The following is a 13,135-nucleotide window of genomic DNA, read 5'->3' as shown; positions in this document are numbered from 1 at the left end:
AACTAAAAAATAAAAAAAAGCTAGGAGTTTGCACGATACAGGAATAGTAAAATAGTGGTGTGCTGCTTTATATTTTTGAAATAGCAGTGCTACACAATGAGTCACTTTTGAACTGATTAACTCGAGAACTGATTTAAAATCACTTTATAATGCATAACTCAATTTATTCAATTAAAGTACAAAGTCCGAAATCTGAACTCTTTGGGACTTGCGGGACTCCAGATATATAAGATATGTAAAATCAATGATATTTCTACGTAGAGTGTTTCGGTTTGAGATGTATGCCAAGCAGATATGCAGCTGCGGAGCCAAATTATTGATCATACAAATTTATGCTAAAATGATTGTTTGTTCAATAATGAGGTATTTTATTTAGTGCTGAAGTGAAATTAAGAATCAAGATTCTCCACATGTTTTATTATGCAGGGGGGCAATGCCAGCCATCTATCAAATGCATCTCTCCACTGTTCCCTTCACAGATGTTGAGGCAAAATTCTGTATTCTTTTAGAAATTTTATCAGTTTCTTCTATTGCTTATAAATACCACAAGCGCATACTTTAAAAATTAAGTTAAAGGCAAAAGTTTCTCATTATTTTTCAAATTTAAAAAAATTACAGGGCTTAAATTTGAAGTACTACGGTATTCTGAATTAAATTTCTTGAGAATTCTGAAGAAGGTATACAGTCTGTCTCAAAAAAACTAAAAGGTTGTGAAAATCGGGAATACTATAAACAAGTAAAACTTACTTTAATTTTTGTTACTTTTTCACCAACAGCATGCACCACACCAGAACCATCTTTTCCTGGAGTATATGGAAGATCTGGCAAAGTAGCAAAGGCACCTTCCCGTATGTAGGTGTCAACAGGATTCACTCCAGCTGCTGCAATTTGGACTAAAACCTAGAAGAGATAGATGAAAAAAATTCTGACATAAAAAAAAGAACATAAATGAAAAACTTTCTCAAAAATAAATTTATTTATGAAAAGCACTTAGAGCATGAAAACACTTCTTAATTTCAACCTGATTTAAATAGTGGAATATTCTTAGAAGTTGTAATAACTTAAGTTAAAGCTCAAATTCAATTCGAGCTCAACTCCAGCAGCTTTTAGGTTTTGCATAAAAGCTGAATTCTAGCTGAAGCGAGTAAAATGAGCTCAGGTATTTTTTGCATAATTGATTTGAAATACAATAGGTGCCGCTTAAAGTGATTATGTATGTTATTGGCTATTTCAAAAACATAAACCAAATGATAATACTAAGCGTTGAGAGAAAAACATCTTAAAAACAGTAATGCAGCGTAATTAATTTAACCCTTAAGTATAGATGTTCATTTTCTGTTACATAAACACATTCTTGTACATTTGGACCCTCACCGGTGTATGTCGATAATCACAGATATGCTACAGTGTAGGTTGAAAAGAGAGGTGTAGACAAAGAGGCGACTGGCTATACAGAATATGCTAATTGCATGAATGAACGATAACGATACAAATAACTGGACAGAAGGTTTACCCTTTGTTCAATTTGTCAAGAACACTACATACCACAAAGGAATAAGTCCTTGTGAAGCCATGTTATGGCGTTAAAGCAAAAAGAGGCATAGCTTCGTCCTTTTTGCCCAGCGAACAAATCGCAAATATCAAAAATGAACAACAACTTGAAAAAATTGCCAATACTTTTGAAACCAAAGAATAGTTTGAAGAAACTGGTAATACTTCTGAAAACAATTTGAGCGGTGGTCATATCGAAAACCATATTCCAAAGAAAAAATATTGAAGAGGACTTGCAATCTATCATATCTTCACATCAAGTTCTGACTGAAAAACACAAGTTAATTTGTATAAAAAGAGCGGCTGCAAAAGAGAATCTTCAACTGCAAGCAACAAAAATGTTACGAGCCTCACAAAAACTATTTCATCCTACTCAAATTGGTGATACTGTACGAATACAAGTCCCTGATGTCGATCGTGGTCGTACAGATAACCGAAATGTGTTAGCAGTTATTGTTGGAATAGAAGACTCCGACTTCTATAAACTTGCAAACAAAAATGGTACCCTCAAGTAGCTTTATACACGTAATCAGTTCGTAATTTGTAAAGAAAAGTTACTTTCCATAGATGAGATTTATTTTCAAGAAATGTTGCTGAGAGAAGCAGCTGCAGCTAATTCGAGAAGCGGTGGGCAAGGCTATACATGCTATCAATTGCAAAAGGAAGTGTTCCACAAATAAATGCAGTTGTAAAAGCAAGGGCCTCTTGTGCAATTCAAAGTGTCATAATAGTTTAAGTTGTTGCAATAAATAAGATTTGAATCACATAATTTAGTAAGTTTATGATTATTTTTATTTTATTTTCTCATTTAGAACGTATAACTTCTATTATTTTCCTTTCTCATTTTGAATGTACCGTGTGTTTTAAGTTCTTATTTTAAGTCTCAAGTGCATTTTTTTCGCGACTGAATTACGGAGAAAAAAATATAATATTCTTATATGTTCAACATTCACCATTAGTACATGGTGAATGCTGACATTTACTGGTGTAGGTCAGAAATAAGAGTATTATGGTGTAGGTCAGAACTAAGAGTATTAGGAAAATATTTCAGGCATACACCAAGTGATTATGTGAATGTTGACATTCACCGGTGAAAGTCGACATTCTCCAGATTTCGGTGTTTCACCGTAACATGTATACACATGCATACATATGTACACTGCAGGGAAAAAAAAGGAGGGGGAACAGTTCTATATCTCCCATTCTACTAGACCGATTGGCGAAATTCAATCAGCATTTTTCATGTTTCGAAAGCACGATTCAGTATGTATTAGGTACAGCATTCTTCTAATATAGCTATTTTGACACAAAACTGGACTTTTTCTGAAATAACACTATTCCCCCCCCTTTATTTTGATTCTATGACTCAAATCATGCCAAACTGCCAAGTTCTGAAAAAAATCACCTGATTAGTTTCTAAAACTTTAGCTGGCACTTTTTCGTTTGGCCGGCGCAAATCTCGCCAAGCAGACTTTATTATCGACAACACACAGTATACACATAAATAACAAATATTAGTTATAAGAATTTTTTATTTTGAAAGCATAAACGTTTTAATACCATTTAAAATTTTGTAAAAAGACATTAATTTAAGAATTTACTATGATCTCATAGTTCAACATCCTGATTCTGAGGTTCATATCACATGACCCCAAATGATCTCTTCTCATGTAAACTACACTACAAAAAATCTAAGGCTCTACTCTTTTATGCGTCCTAAGATCACCAAATGTGGCGATATGTGTTCTGCGCTGGTTTCGGGTGTGATTGCGTCTTGTTTGGCAACCCTTTTGCTGGAGTGGTTTAATTGCTCTTTGGTTCGTGCCGTGTGTGTTTTGAAATGGCTTATGTTACAATGAGAGACATGGTTGCAAGAGGGTCTGGGAGATTATTTTTAGTGGTTGTGCATGATAGAAGTAAGGAAACGCTGATGCAGTGTATTAAAGAGTGGATTGAGCTTTGTACAACTATTTTTTCGGATGTCTGGAAATCTTACAAGGATTTCGGAAAAGAAGGTTTTGAACATTTATTTGTGAAACATAATATGAATTTTGTGGATAACAAGTCTGGCTGTCATATAAATATCATAGAGAGTACATGGCAGCATGTTAAAGCTACGTTCTGCTGTCCGAAGAAGCATCCATTATGGTAAGTGAATTTTATTTTGTAGAATGTTATGTTCATTGTTTTTTTTTGCTTAGAATGTTATGTTCATTGTTTTTTTTTGCTATGAATTTTGGTTGTTATTGTTGTTTTTTGAATTAGTTGTAATTAATTCTAGTTATTTTAGTTTATTTTGTTGATTTGTGCGCAATGCCTAGATTGTGCAATTCGTAGATGTTTTTTTCAGGGTTCATACACATTTCTGCACACAGAAATTAAGTACTTTTAAGGACCATTAATGAAAAAATTAAGGACTTATAAGCAAATAGAAACTGAATAAATTCAATTAAAAATATTATCTATGCTGAACTTCACTTTTGTAATACCACCCTAAAAATAAAATAGATGCATTATTATTATTATTAAGTTTGAGAATAAAATAAACTTTATGAAATTTATCAAGTAGCATTAAATATTTTACACTCATAATAAATGGACATATTTGAAAGAAGATAAGTGACATTTTATTTAGGGTTTACTAACAGAGCTTTATGTTGATTTTTTTTTTTTTTTTTAAGGTCTCATTTTGTCACATACTTGCTCAGTCTAGGGGTTTAGTAAATAGTAAGTAGATTTTATGTCAAGCGGCATAAACTGAGAAGTAAAATCACAATCAGCATGATTCGAAACAAAAGACTGTTGTCGCCGCTCCTGCTTGCCTAAAGAGAGACCTGCTGATGAGAACAAACCTGAAAGACCTGCTGTACGCATGGTTCACAAGTTTCCAAGTTAGCTGGGCTCTGCCTGACGCACTTAGTGTCGTAGTTTCTTGTAGAGTTCTAGGGCTTGTAACTCAGTTAATATAGTTTAAGGTCCTAATAATCCACTAAAGCACCAGAGGTGACAACTTGTTTTGCATTCTTTTAAGTCTCACTAGATGCTAAGAATAGGTTTACACAAATTTTTATTTTTTGTGTTTTATCTTGTGACCACAATAAGGGTTAATGAAAGGCACTAACTTGCTTTAAAATGCAACTTTAATAATTTTTAAAGGTAATCAAATTTAACTTTAATTTTTAAAGGTGACCAGTTATAAGTAATAAAATTAGGTACTAGATAACTTCAGTCATTATGGATTTACATGGGCACTATTAAATTTGATTTATTTTTTAACAAAATTTGTTACAAAAGCCCTATTAATCATCACAATCGAATAAAATTTCACAGTTTAAAATACATGTAATTTATGGCATTGATTATTAAAGGATATTACGATAATTATACATTAAAAGCAACAAAATATTTATATTTTGTAGCAACAACATTCAACAGAATATTTATGCGTATTTTTAATTTGAAGCCTTCCCAGCCATTTTGGCTAATTTATATCCATTTCCTTTTCTTTAAGCATCTTTTCTAACAGTTAGAACTGTCTCAATGTGCAAGACAATGTTCTCACTACTTCTACCTGTTTTAGCTCCTAACCTGTCAACCTCTCCAAAATGTACCTATGAGGGTTTCTTGATCTGGTAGAAGTTAAACAGTCCAAAACCCTCTGGACAGATGTTAAGCAAACTATCGCTATGTCTGAAAGTAGCTACAAAGATTTAAATAAGCTTCTTATTTAAAAAGAACTCAGAACATAAAGGCATATTCTTATGCTAAATAAATCAATTACAGCTCGTGATGATGTAATTAAACAAGAAGAATTTATTTCAAACTAAAAATATGGACTAGTGATCTAAGACTATACAATTTAATTTCATTTTAAGCAGGCTCAGTAACTTTATCATCATAAGAAATTCAAATGTCAGTTTAAAAACTGTCTGCTTTGCATTCTGGTGAGAAAATAGAAATGGGAAATTATACTAAAGGCTGAAATTATAAACAACTGGGTAATTTACATAATAATATCTGTACATATCTTTGAAGAATAATTTCCCTTTCTCTTAATGTATTCAATTTCTTTCTTCCACATTTCCTTTCCATTTTAGAATTTTTGGATTTAACTAAAGATTTCTACTATTCTAAAAACACTAAATGCATTTAGAATGTATAGAGAAAGCTTCTAATTTTATTTCTTTAGTAATATGAACATTCAGAAGAAATATGGTAAGGTCCGGTTACAGAGCTGGTGTGACAGAATTTTTACAATTTAGTAACACATCGAGCAACAAAATCTAGAAATTTCAAAATTTTAAAATTTAGAACAGGCATCGGAAACAGAATTTAGAAAGGCACCAGGCATGAATTTAGGATCCACAGAGATTGTATCAGGTAGGAAAATGTCTAGCGCCATCCCTGAGTATGATGCATTAAGCCATATTAGATTAATTTTTTAAATTGACAGTTTTCAATTTCTTTATTAATAAAAAAATTCTTTTCTATAATGCCAGTCCATATGATAAGATTAGAAGCATTTTTGATATTTTATGCTTGTGTCTAGTGAAAAGTAGAGAAAATAAAAGGGAGATAAAAATGTTAAGAAAAAGATTCTAGTATCAGAAGTAAAATATTCAATTATTATGTTTTCATTGTTCTTCCAGACATTCTCCAAAAAATAAGAAATTATGGATTAATACCATGGAGACATTTTTCATTTTGCCACAATTTTCTGGAATCTTCCAGAATCTTGAGTCTATAAATCTTGCCTTCAAATCTTTCTAAACTTTCCAAGCTGCAATTTCTAAAATCCTAAAGAAAAATTACCCATACCAATTCGGTAACAGCAAAACGCCAGAAATATTTTTTGGGAGAAAAAAATCAGACGAAAAAAGTGTAAAATTAAGTTTATAGGGAAAATAGATGCATATTCTGAGACAATTAGATGAGAAAATTCTTACCATGAAAAAATTAAAAAGACATTTTTAATTAATAACATAGCTATTTTGTTTTTGCTAAGAACTGTTTTGTATATTGTTCTTTATAGCATTATACCTTGCTTATTTTTCAGATTAAAATTATTGTATAATAAGTGGCCAAAATGGAACTTATACAACAACAGTAAAAAATAACAGTACAACAGCAAAAAATAAAAATGCTTTATTTTAATGTTACTTCTTAAATGTAATTACAATATATCACCATTATTTTAATGAAATTTATCAATGTTACAATGTTCTAAAAAAATCATCGAAAAATTCCCAGATCTCGGAATTAAAAAATTTCTGTAGAAACACCAAAATGTTGATAAGTCACCAACTTTAAAGCAATTTAATAAAAGAATTCACATCCCCAAAAGCGAAAAGTTGTTTAAGAGCTTTTCACTTGAAAAAATGAAATAATTTCAAAATGCTTGCGTTGCACTTCTTGCTCAGAATCTCTATCCCACAAATAGAAACAAATTATAAGCCATGAACGCATTTAAAAGATAACAATATTTGTCAGCGAATTGCAAAAAATATTCCTCCAAAATGGTAATTCACACTCAAAATGGCAGTCGTAAAAACAGACAGAATTTTCAGATGATTAAAATTAAGGACCTTCTGCCGATTTTGGCTGAAATTAAGGACTTTTGAGGACCAAAAATCGATTACAAAAAACTTTAAGGACTCTTAAGAACCGTGCGAACCCTGTTTTTAAGTTTAAACAGAATGCTGTGTACATGGTATTCTTTGAAATTTATTGTTATGTTAATTTATTAAAGTAAGGTGTGCATGGTTCGTAGATTCTTTCGCTGTCTAGATTGTACAATTCATAGATGTATTTTAAGTTAAAACATATCGCTGTGTACATGGATTCTTGTGAAATATTTTTGCTTAGAAACTTTATGTTCTTGCTACCTAAATTTTTTGTTTTTGTTTCGGATTTTTAGCTTAAATTGTGTGTAAAAAATGTGTTTTTTGCACGTGCGAAAACCAAGTTTTTGGAGACATTTTAGGCTTAAAGTTTAAAATGAAGACAAAAAATTCAGATAGTAATATGGCACAGTGGAGTTTCTCGCCAAAAATATTTGTCGGCGTATATAAAAGTAGTTTCAAATCTGATTCTGTCAGTAATTATCTACATTAATTTCAAGTTAAATCTTATAGATTACAAATTTAAATGCAAGAATTATTTCATTTCATATGAATAGCTTACTCAGAAATTATATAAAACCACAGTGCTTTTACTTTGCTAGAGCATTCCCATTAAAATTGATGAATTTAACCCTTGACTTTGCTTTTTCTATATTATCGATACATGGAAAATGCAATTTGAATTTCGTCAATCAGCCCAGTAGAAAGGGAGATATAGTAGTGTCCCTTTTTTTACATGCAGTGTAAATACATATATACTCACATACGTTCCTGAATGTGATCCTGATAACAGAAGAGTATCCAAAGTACCAATTTTTTTGGTACTCATCAGTTATCCCTGGTTACATTTTCTTGGTTATAACCTTTTTGATAACAAATGATTTTCAGTTGCATCTTGGCAATTCTTATGTATTAGTTTCTTATCTCTGGTTTGTGTGTAAGAGATTCTCCCATTCAAATCTTTCAAGTATAGCAATTTTACCCATTCCTTTTTTGCTCATTTTAATAATAATAAGTTTAGTTTACAGTATTTGTTGTGGTGAAGCCAGAATCTAAAGTTGTCTTTGAAAAGTTTCATATCCTTCATAAAATAAAAACTGGGAAAAATGGCCTCATCATGAAGTTTAAGAAAGAAAAATATATGACAGTGCCGCATAAAAGGGCTATCAACAGAAGCGGCATCTCTGATTTAACAACTGGTGCCATCATAGCAGAAAACTTGCCACTGTTTTATACCACTACATGGAATAACAAAGACAAAAAGAGACTCATCTTTTATAGCACCTTTGGTGAGAAAAACAGCATTTGTACAATTCAGGCTTAAAAATTGTTATTTATTATGTATTATTATAGTTATTCAAATGTTATAAGCATGCATAAAATGAAACTGAATAAACTAAACGGTAATTCATTCAATGTCTAAACAGACTAAGTTATTTAACGTATATATATGGAAGGAATTCAATAAAAAATTGTATTCATTATAGTATTTAATTAAATAAATTGTAAAATTCTACTTATTTTATTTAATACAATTTTGTTAGCAATTTATTCAAAAAATAACATACAAACAGGAAAATTCCCTTTTTAGAAACTGTTTCTGGTGTCCACAATTCAGCAATGGCTGCTAATAACACCTCCAACACATTATCATGGCCGATTCAAAGCCTGAACAATGCATCATTGAATGGTTTCTTTTCCATCATATAATTACATACTATTTTCACAAATTCTCACACTTGGTAAAATACATTTTTCTTCGAGAAAAGAAAAAGAACTATACCATCTTTTCAATTAATGGTGCATTAAAAATAGTAAACATAATAAATATGTGCAATGAAAACCTGGTCTGTTTTAAAAGTGAAAATTTTCATTGACCAAAGATACAGGATCTATGAGCATGCATGAAAAACTGTTTGATTTTCAAATTGAAAATAGAAGAAATGTGCATGTGCAGATTGGCAACCAACAACATTCGTTTCTTGTATATGTGAAGATTAGGAATTGCCCGTTTCTCACGAAAACACACAAATCAACATTTTCCTCTAGGCCACTGCAAAAGTATCGGTGAAAGTTTTTAAGGGCTTTTTCTTCGGATATACTCTTCGAACAGCATGCAGTTTTTTTTTTGGAGTAAATTCAAGTTTTCTGAGCTATTTTGTTATTTATTTTAATTTTAGGTACTTTATTCTAATATTTTGTTTAATGAGGGGAAAAAACTGTCACCAAGAAAATGAGTGCAGCATTACCAATGAACACATTTTAAAAACAACAGCAAAAACATTAAGCTTTTATAGAGTCAACTATATTGGGTTTTCATGCGACTACATTTCCCGGTGTTTAATCCAGGTGCTTTCAAAGTCAGTTACGGTTACATAAATAATGAAAAATTTTTACTTCCATATTTATCATGTTGACAATGAAACTCGCGAAGCAGTGCAATTTTGTCTCAGTTATGGATAAGTATGATGTAATAACATACTAAACTATGCTTGCGCTTTTGCTTATGTAACCCTGATCGATTCTCAAGAAACAATGTTACGTTTTTATGAACAAGGATATAACTGATATTTTGAAAAAAAAAAAAAAAAAAAATCAAATTTATGACTGGTTTTCTACAGAATAGCAAACAATGGATTATCAAAATTATGTGATTCTTCCATAAAAACAAAGTGCTTATGAATGGAAATGATATGGTCAGTGATTATACTGACAAAACACTAACTGAAATGAAAAAATTGCACATAATAAAATAACAGAAACTGACAAAACTTTTTATGAAGCAGACAGAATAATGATTGTTTATTAAATAAAGAGGTGTCAGTTCATTGGGGATCCTGTAGAAATGATTGGTGGATTCTCTGCAGCTTTTACTGTTCAATGATAATTTTCACAGTCAATGGGATAATACTTAAGTACCGAAAACAGCTTTAGGTTAGAGTAGATTGAAGGGTGCCCCTTGGATTATCGCCAAGTTGTTTCATTTATGGTAACCTGAGTAGTTTAATTCCATATGGAAACCCTATTATGACGTAAATGGTTGCATGATTGTGGTCAATTTGAATGACAGGATGAATTTTAGATAAGAAGTACATTGTTATTTTATGGTTTACACTGTAAAATGGCTGAATGTTTCAAGATTAATTTGAAGTTTCTGTACAATTTGGAATGAAAGGCGAAAAAGTATTAATTGACTGGTGTGTAAATGAAGGTTTACTTAGTTGTCATTTTAAGTGTCCTGTTTGTAGGAAGAAAAAGCATATGGTCGAACATCGGAGGATATTTTCGACTCTTATTTTTGTGATTTTATGTGGCGATGCCAGTATACAGATTCTGGTTCAGATAATTTTAGGAAGTGTTTGGATGCTGTTAAGGAATTTTGTTTGACTGAAGACATGGAAATTAAGTGGATATTTCCTTTGTGCAGTGCTAAGATGAATTTCCTTTTTTATGTTTGATTTAAAATGTAGTTTATTGAGATTATATGTTTTTTGTTGACGGCTCCTTTGACTTTTTAAGTGAATTTTGATCGATGTGTACATGGCTAAACTCAAGGGAGTGCACAATGTCTAGTTTGTGTAATTCTCTGATGTTTTTTGAAATGAAAATAGGTCGATTGGTATATGGATAATGAGTTTGTGTAATTCTTTGATTTGATATTTTGGATTTGTGTAGCGGCAAATAAAGCAAAAAATAACAAGTCAAAGAATTGCACAAACTTTGTGTCCATGTAACGCCAAGGGGCATCGTAAATATATTTTTACCCAGCTTTACAGTATATCAACGATACCATTCCATCAAGAGATTTATGAAAATCATTTTCATTTCAGGATGCATCAAACAATGTAATAAGTGATTACTTTTTATTGCAAAGGAAATAATTATATCTTTATTCATTCAACTTCAAATCAACTGATTATATACACATTCATAAGCATGCAAATTAATTTTCAGAACCACTGTTTTCTTTTATCCAGTTCTTTTTTAAGAAGCAAACATTCAGGTTATTTTCTGCTTTATTATTTCCTCAGAAATGCTACAAAAGATCTACCTAATGCACCTGTTAGCCATTTTACTTTATATTGTAAATTTTTCGATTTAAAACGAAAACTTATACAATTCGAACTTTTCAGAAAAATTTCAAGCAAACCAAATTACTACTCAAAAACCGCAGAAAAATTTCAAGAAAACTGAATTGCTACTCAAAAAACGAACATTAGATTAATTTTTTTGCAAATGATTATTATTTAAATTAAGTTACAAGAAAGTAGTGAAAACGAGCAGAATTCTCATTTTATCATCACACTGATGACACCGGCCCATAATCAGCAGTTTAGCCCATCAAATATAAAACTGAAAATACAGGAAAATAATTACAGATGAATTAACGGAAAGAGAATATTTCAAATATCAATTTGCTGAGAAGCATTACCTAATTAAAATATAAACTTTCTGACAGTTACTGCTTTTAAATACACATAACTGAAAATTAATTATACAGTTATATGGCAGTTCAGATTCAAATAGCGAACAAATGTCACCGTTAATGGATAAGTAAACAGAAGAAATAAAATATTAATATACTTTTCACTGATTTGCAAACATACCGTGGAATCTGTAATTTTTGGCAATTCAACACTTTGAAGTGTTAATACTTTCGGAGAACCGAATTTCAAAACTCTTATAGCCTTCATCATGTTTTAGCAAGAATTAGTAATATATCTATGAAATATTATTTCAATTTGATCTGAAACTACATTTTGATGAAGTCAGATAACAAAATCCAGACAGATAGACAGACAAAGTAGACAGATGTCTTGTTTTGCACCCGCAAAGTCTTTCTGCTCCGATGGGCGAAAAATCAAGCATAGGTGCGAAGGAAAGGTATATAGAAAGAGGGGCAATTTCGTATTTGAGGAGAGTAAAAAGGAACTTCGTACATTTTTTACGAGTTCAAAAGGCCAGAAAGTAAAGATGGGACAAAATAAAATTTAAAATAAATGGCCCAAAAATAATAGAGGAAAAAAAAGGGCCTAAAGAAAGAAAAGGAAAAGAAGTAGAAAATATCCTAAAATACGATTGTGTCCGTGAGTGTAGTTAAGGAGTTCATCTGCAAAAATTAGTGTCTTTAAGAAGCAAACTTTAGCTAAGTTTAATAAAATAAATAAATAAATGAATGAATGAATTCCTACATGGTAATGTGTATGCCCTTATCTTGAGACCTAACTAGAAAAGACATATATCATCACAGAGATGTACATAATATTTTAACTAAAGTAACATTAACTATTGCCGTTTCCAAAAAATTCATGTATATTTCAGAAAAACAGTAATTGACAAAATCATAAATCCATAAACAGTGTGAGAGCATATCAACAAAAATAAATTATACAGTTTATTTTTCTTAATTATTAGTTAAATATAAAATTAATTTATTAATTTAACCGTTGTAATTTATTATAGTGCAAGTTCAATAAATTCCGTCACTCTGTATTTATATTTGATCATAATTCCAAGTTTGATACCTGGAAAAAAAAAAAAAAAAAAAAAAAAGGTCGGGGATCTTAGTTACAAAAATTACAATCTATACTCATCGATGGTCAAGAGACCCCCATTTTTTCCCTCTCAAGACGTTCCTAAGCACGAAGAGGGGGGCCTCCGAAGGGTGTGAATTGCTGATAAGAACGGACTACTGATAAGGAATTTGTCGTCTCTACGGAATAGTTACGAAGAAAAGAACCACATGACTTGCTACTATTACTAACTATTATATCTTATGAAAAATAATAAATAAAAAAATTTAATTGCACTCTAGTGATAGAGAAACATATATTGTATAGAGAACAGAATGTTACTTGTCTGAATATTCCGTGTCAGGGCCTCTTTTGGATTTCTCGTGTTGATAGTAAACAGCTAACAAAACACCTGAAGTTTCGAAGAAGCGAAGTTTCCTTTTTCAATTT

The 13,135-nt window shown here is 31.0% G+C and overlaps 1 protein-coding gene across 1 annotated transcript in view; it reads right to left on the bottom strand.

Annotated features, from left to right (window-relative positions):
* LOC118179773 (zeta-crystallin-like) overlaps window positions 1–11,970 on the bottom strand; it is a 44,994-nt gene extending 33,024 nt beyond the window's left edge. Inside the window, exons 1-2 of the mRNA XM_035348936.1 lie at window positions 11,780–11,970; window positions 748–900 (exon numbers count right to left, since the gene is read on the bottom strand). Coding sequence (XP_035204827.1) covers window positions 748–900; window positions 11,780–11,869 — 243 coding nt within the window. The 5' untranslated portion in view covers window positions 11,870–11,970. The remainder of the gene's footprint in view (window positions 1–747; window positions 901–11,779) is intronic.
* Window positions 11,971–13,135: the final 1,165 nt, after the last annotated feature.

Source organism: Stegodyphus dumicola, chromosome 10 (assembly GCF_044657685.1).
Source record: "Stegodyphus dumicola isolate Sdum_Otavi_A_Nest chromosome 10, ASM4465768v1".
Taxonomy (NCBI): Eukaryota; Metazoa; Arthropoda; class Arachnida; order Araneae; family Eresidae; genus Stegodyphus; species Stegodyphus dumicola.
This window is presented reverse-complemented; position numbering and strand designations above follow the sequence as displayed.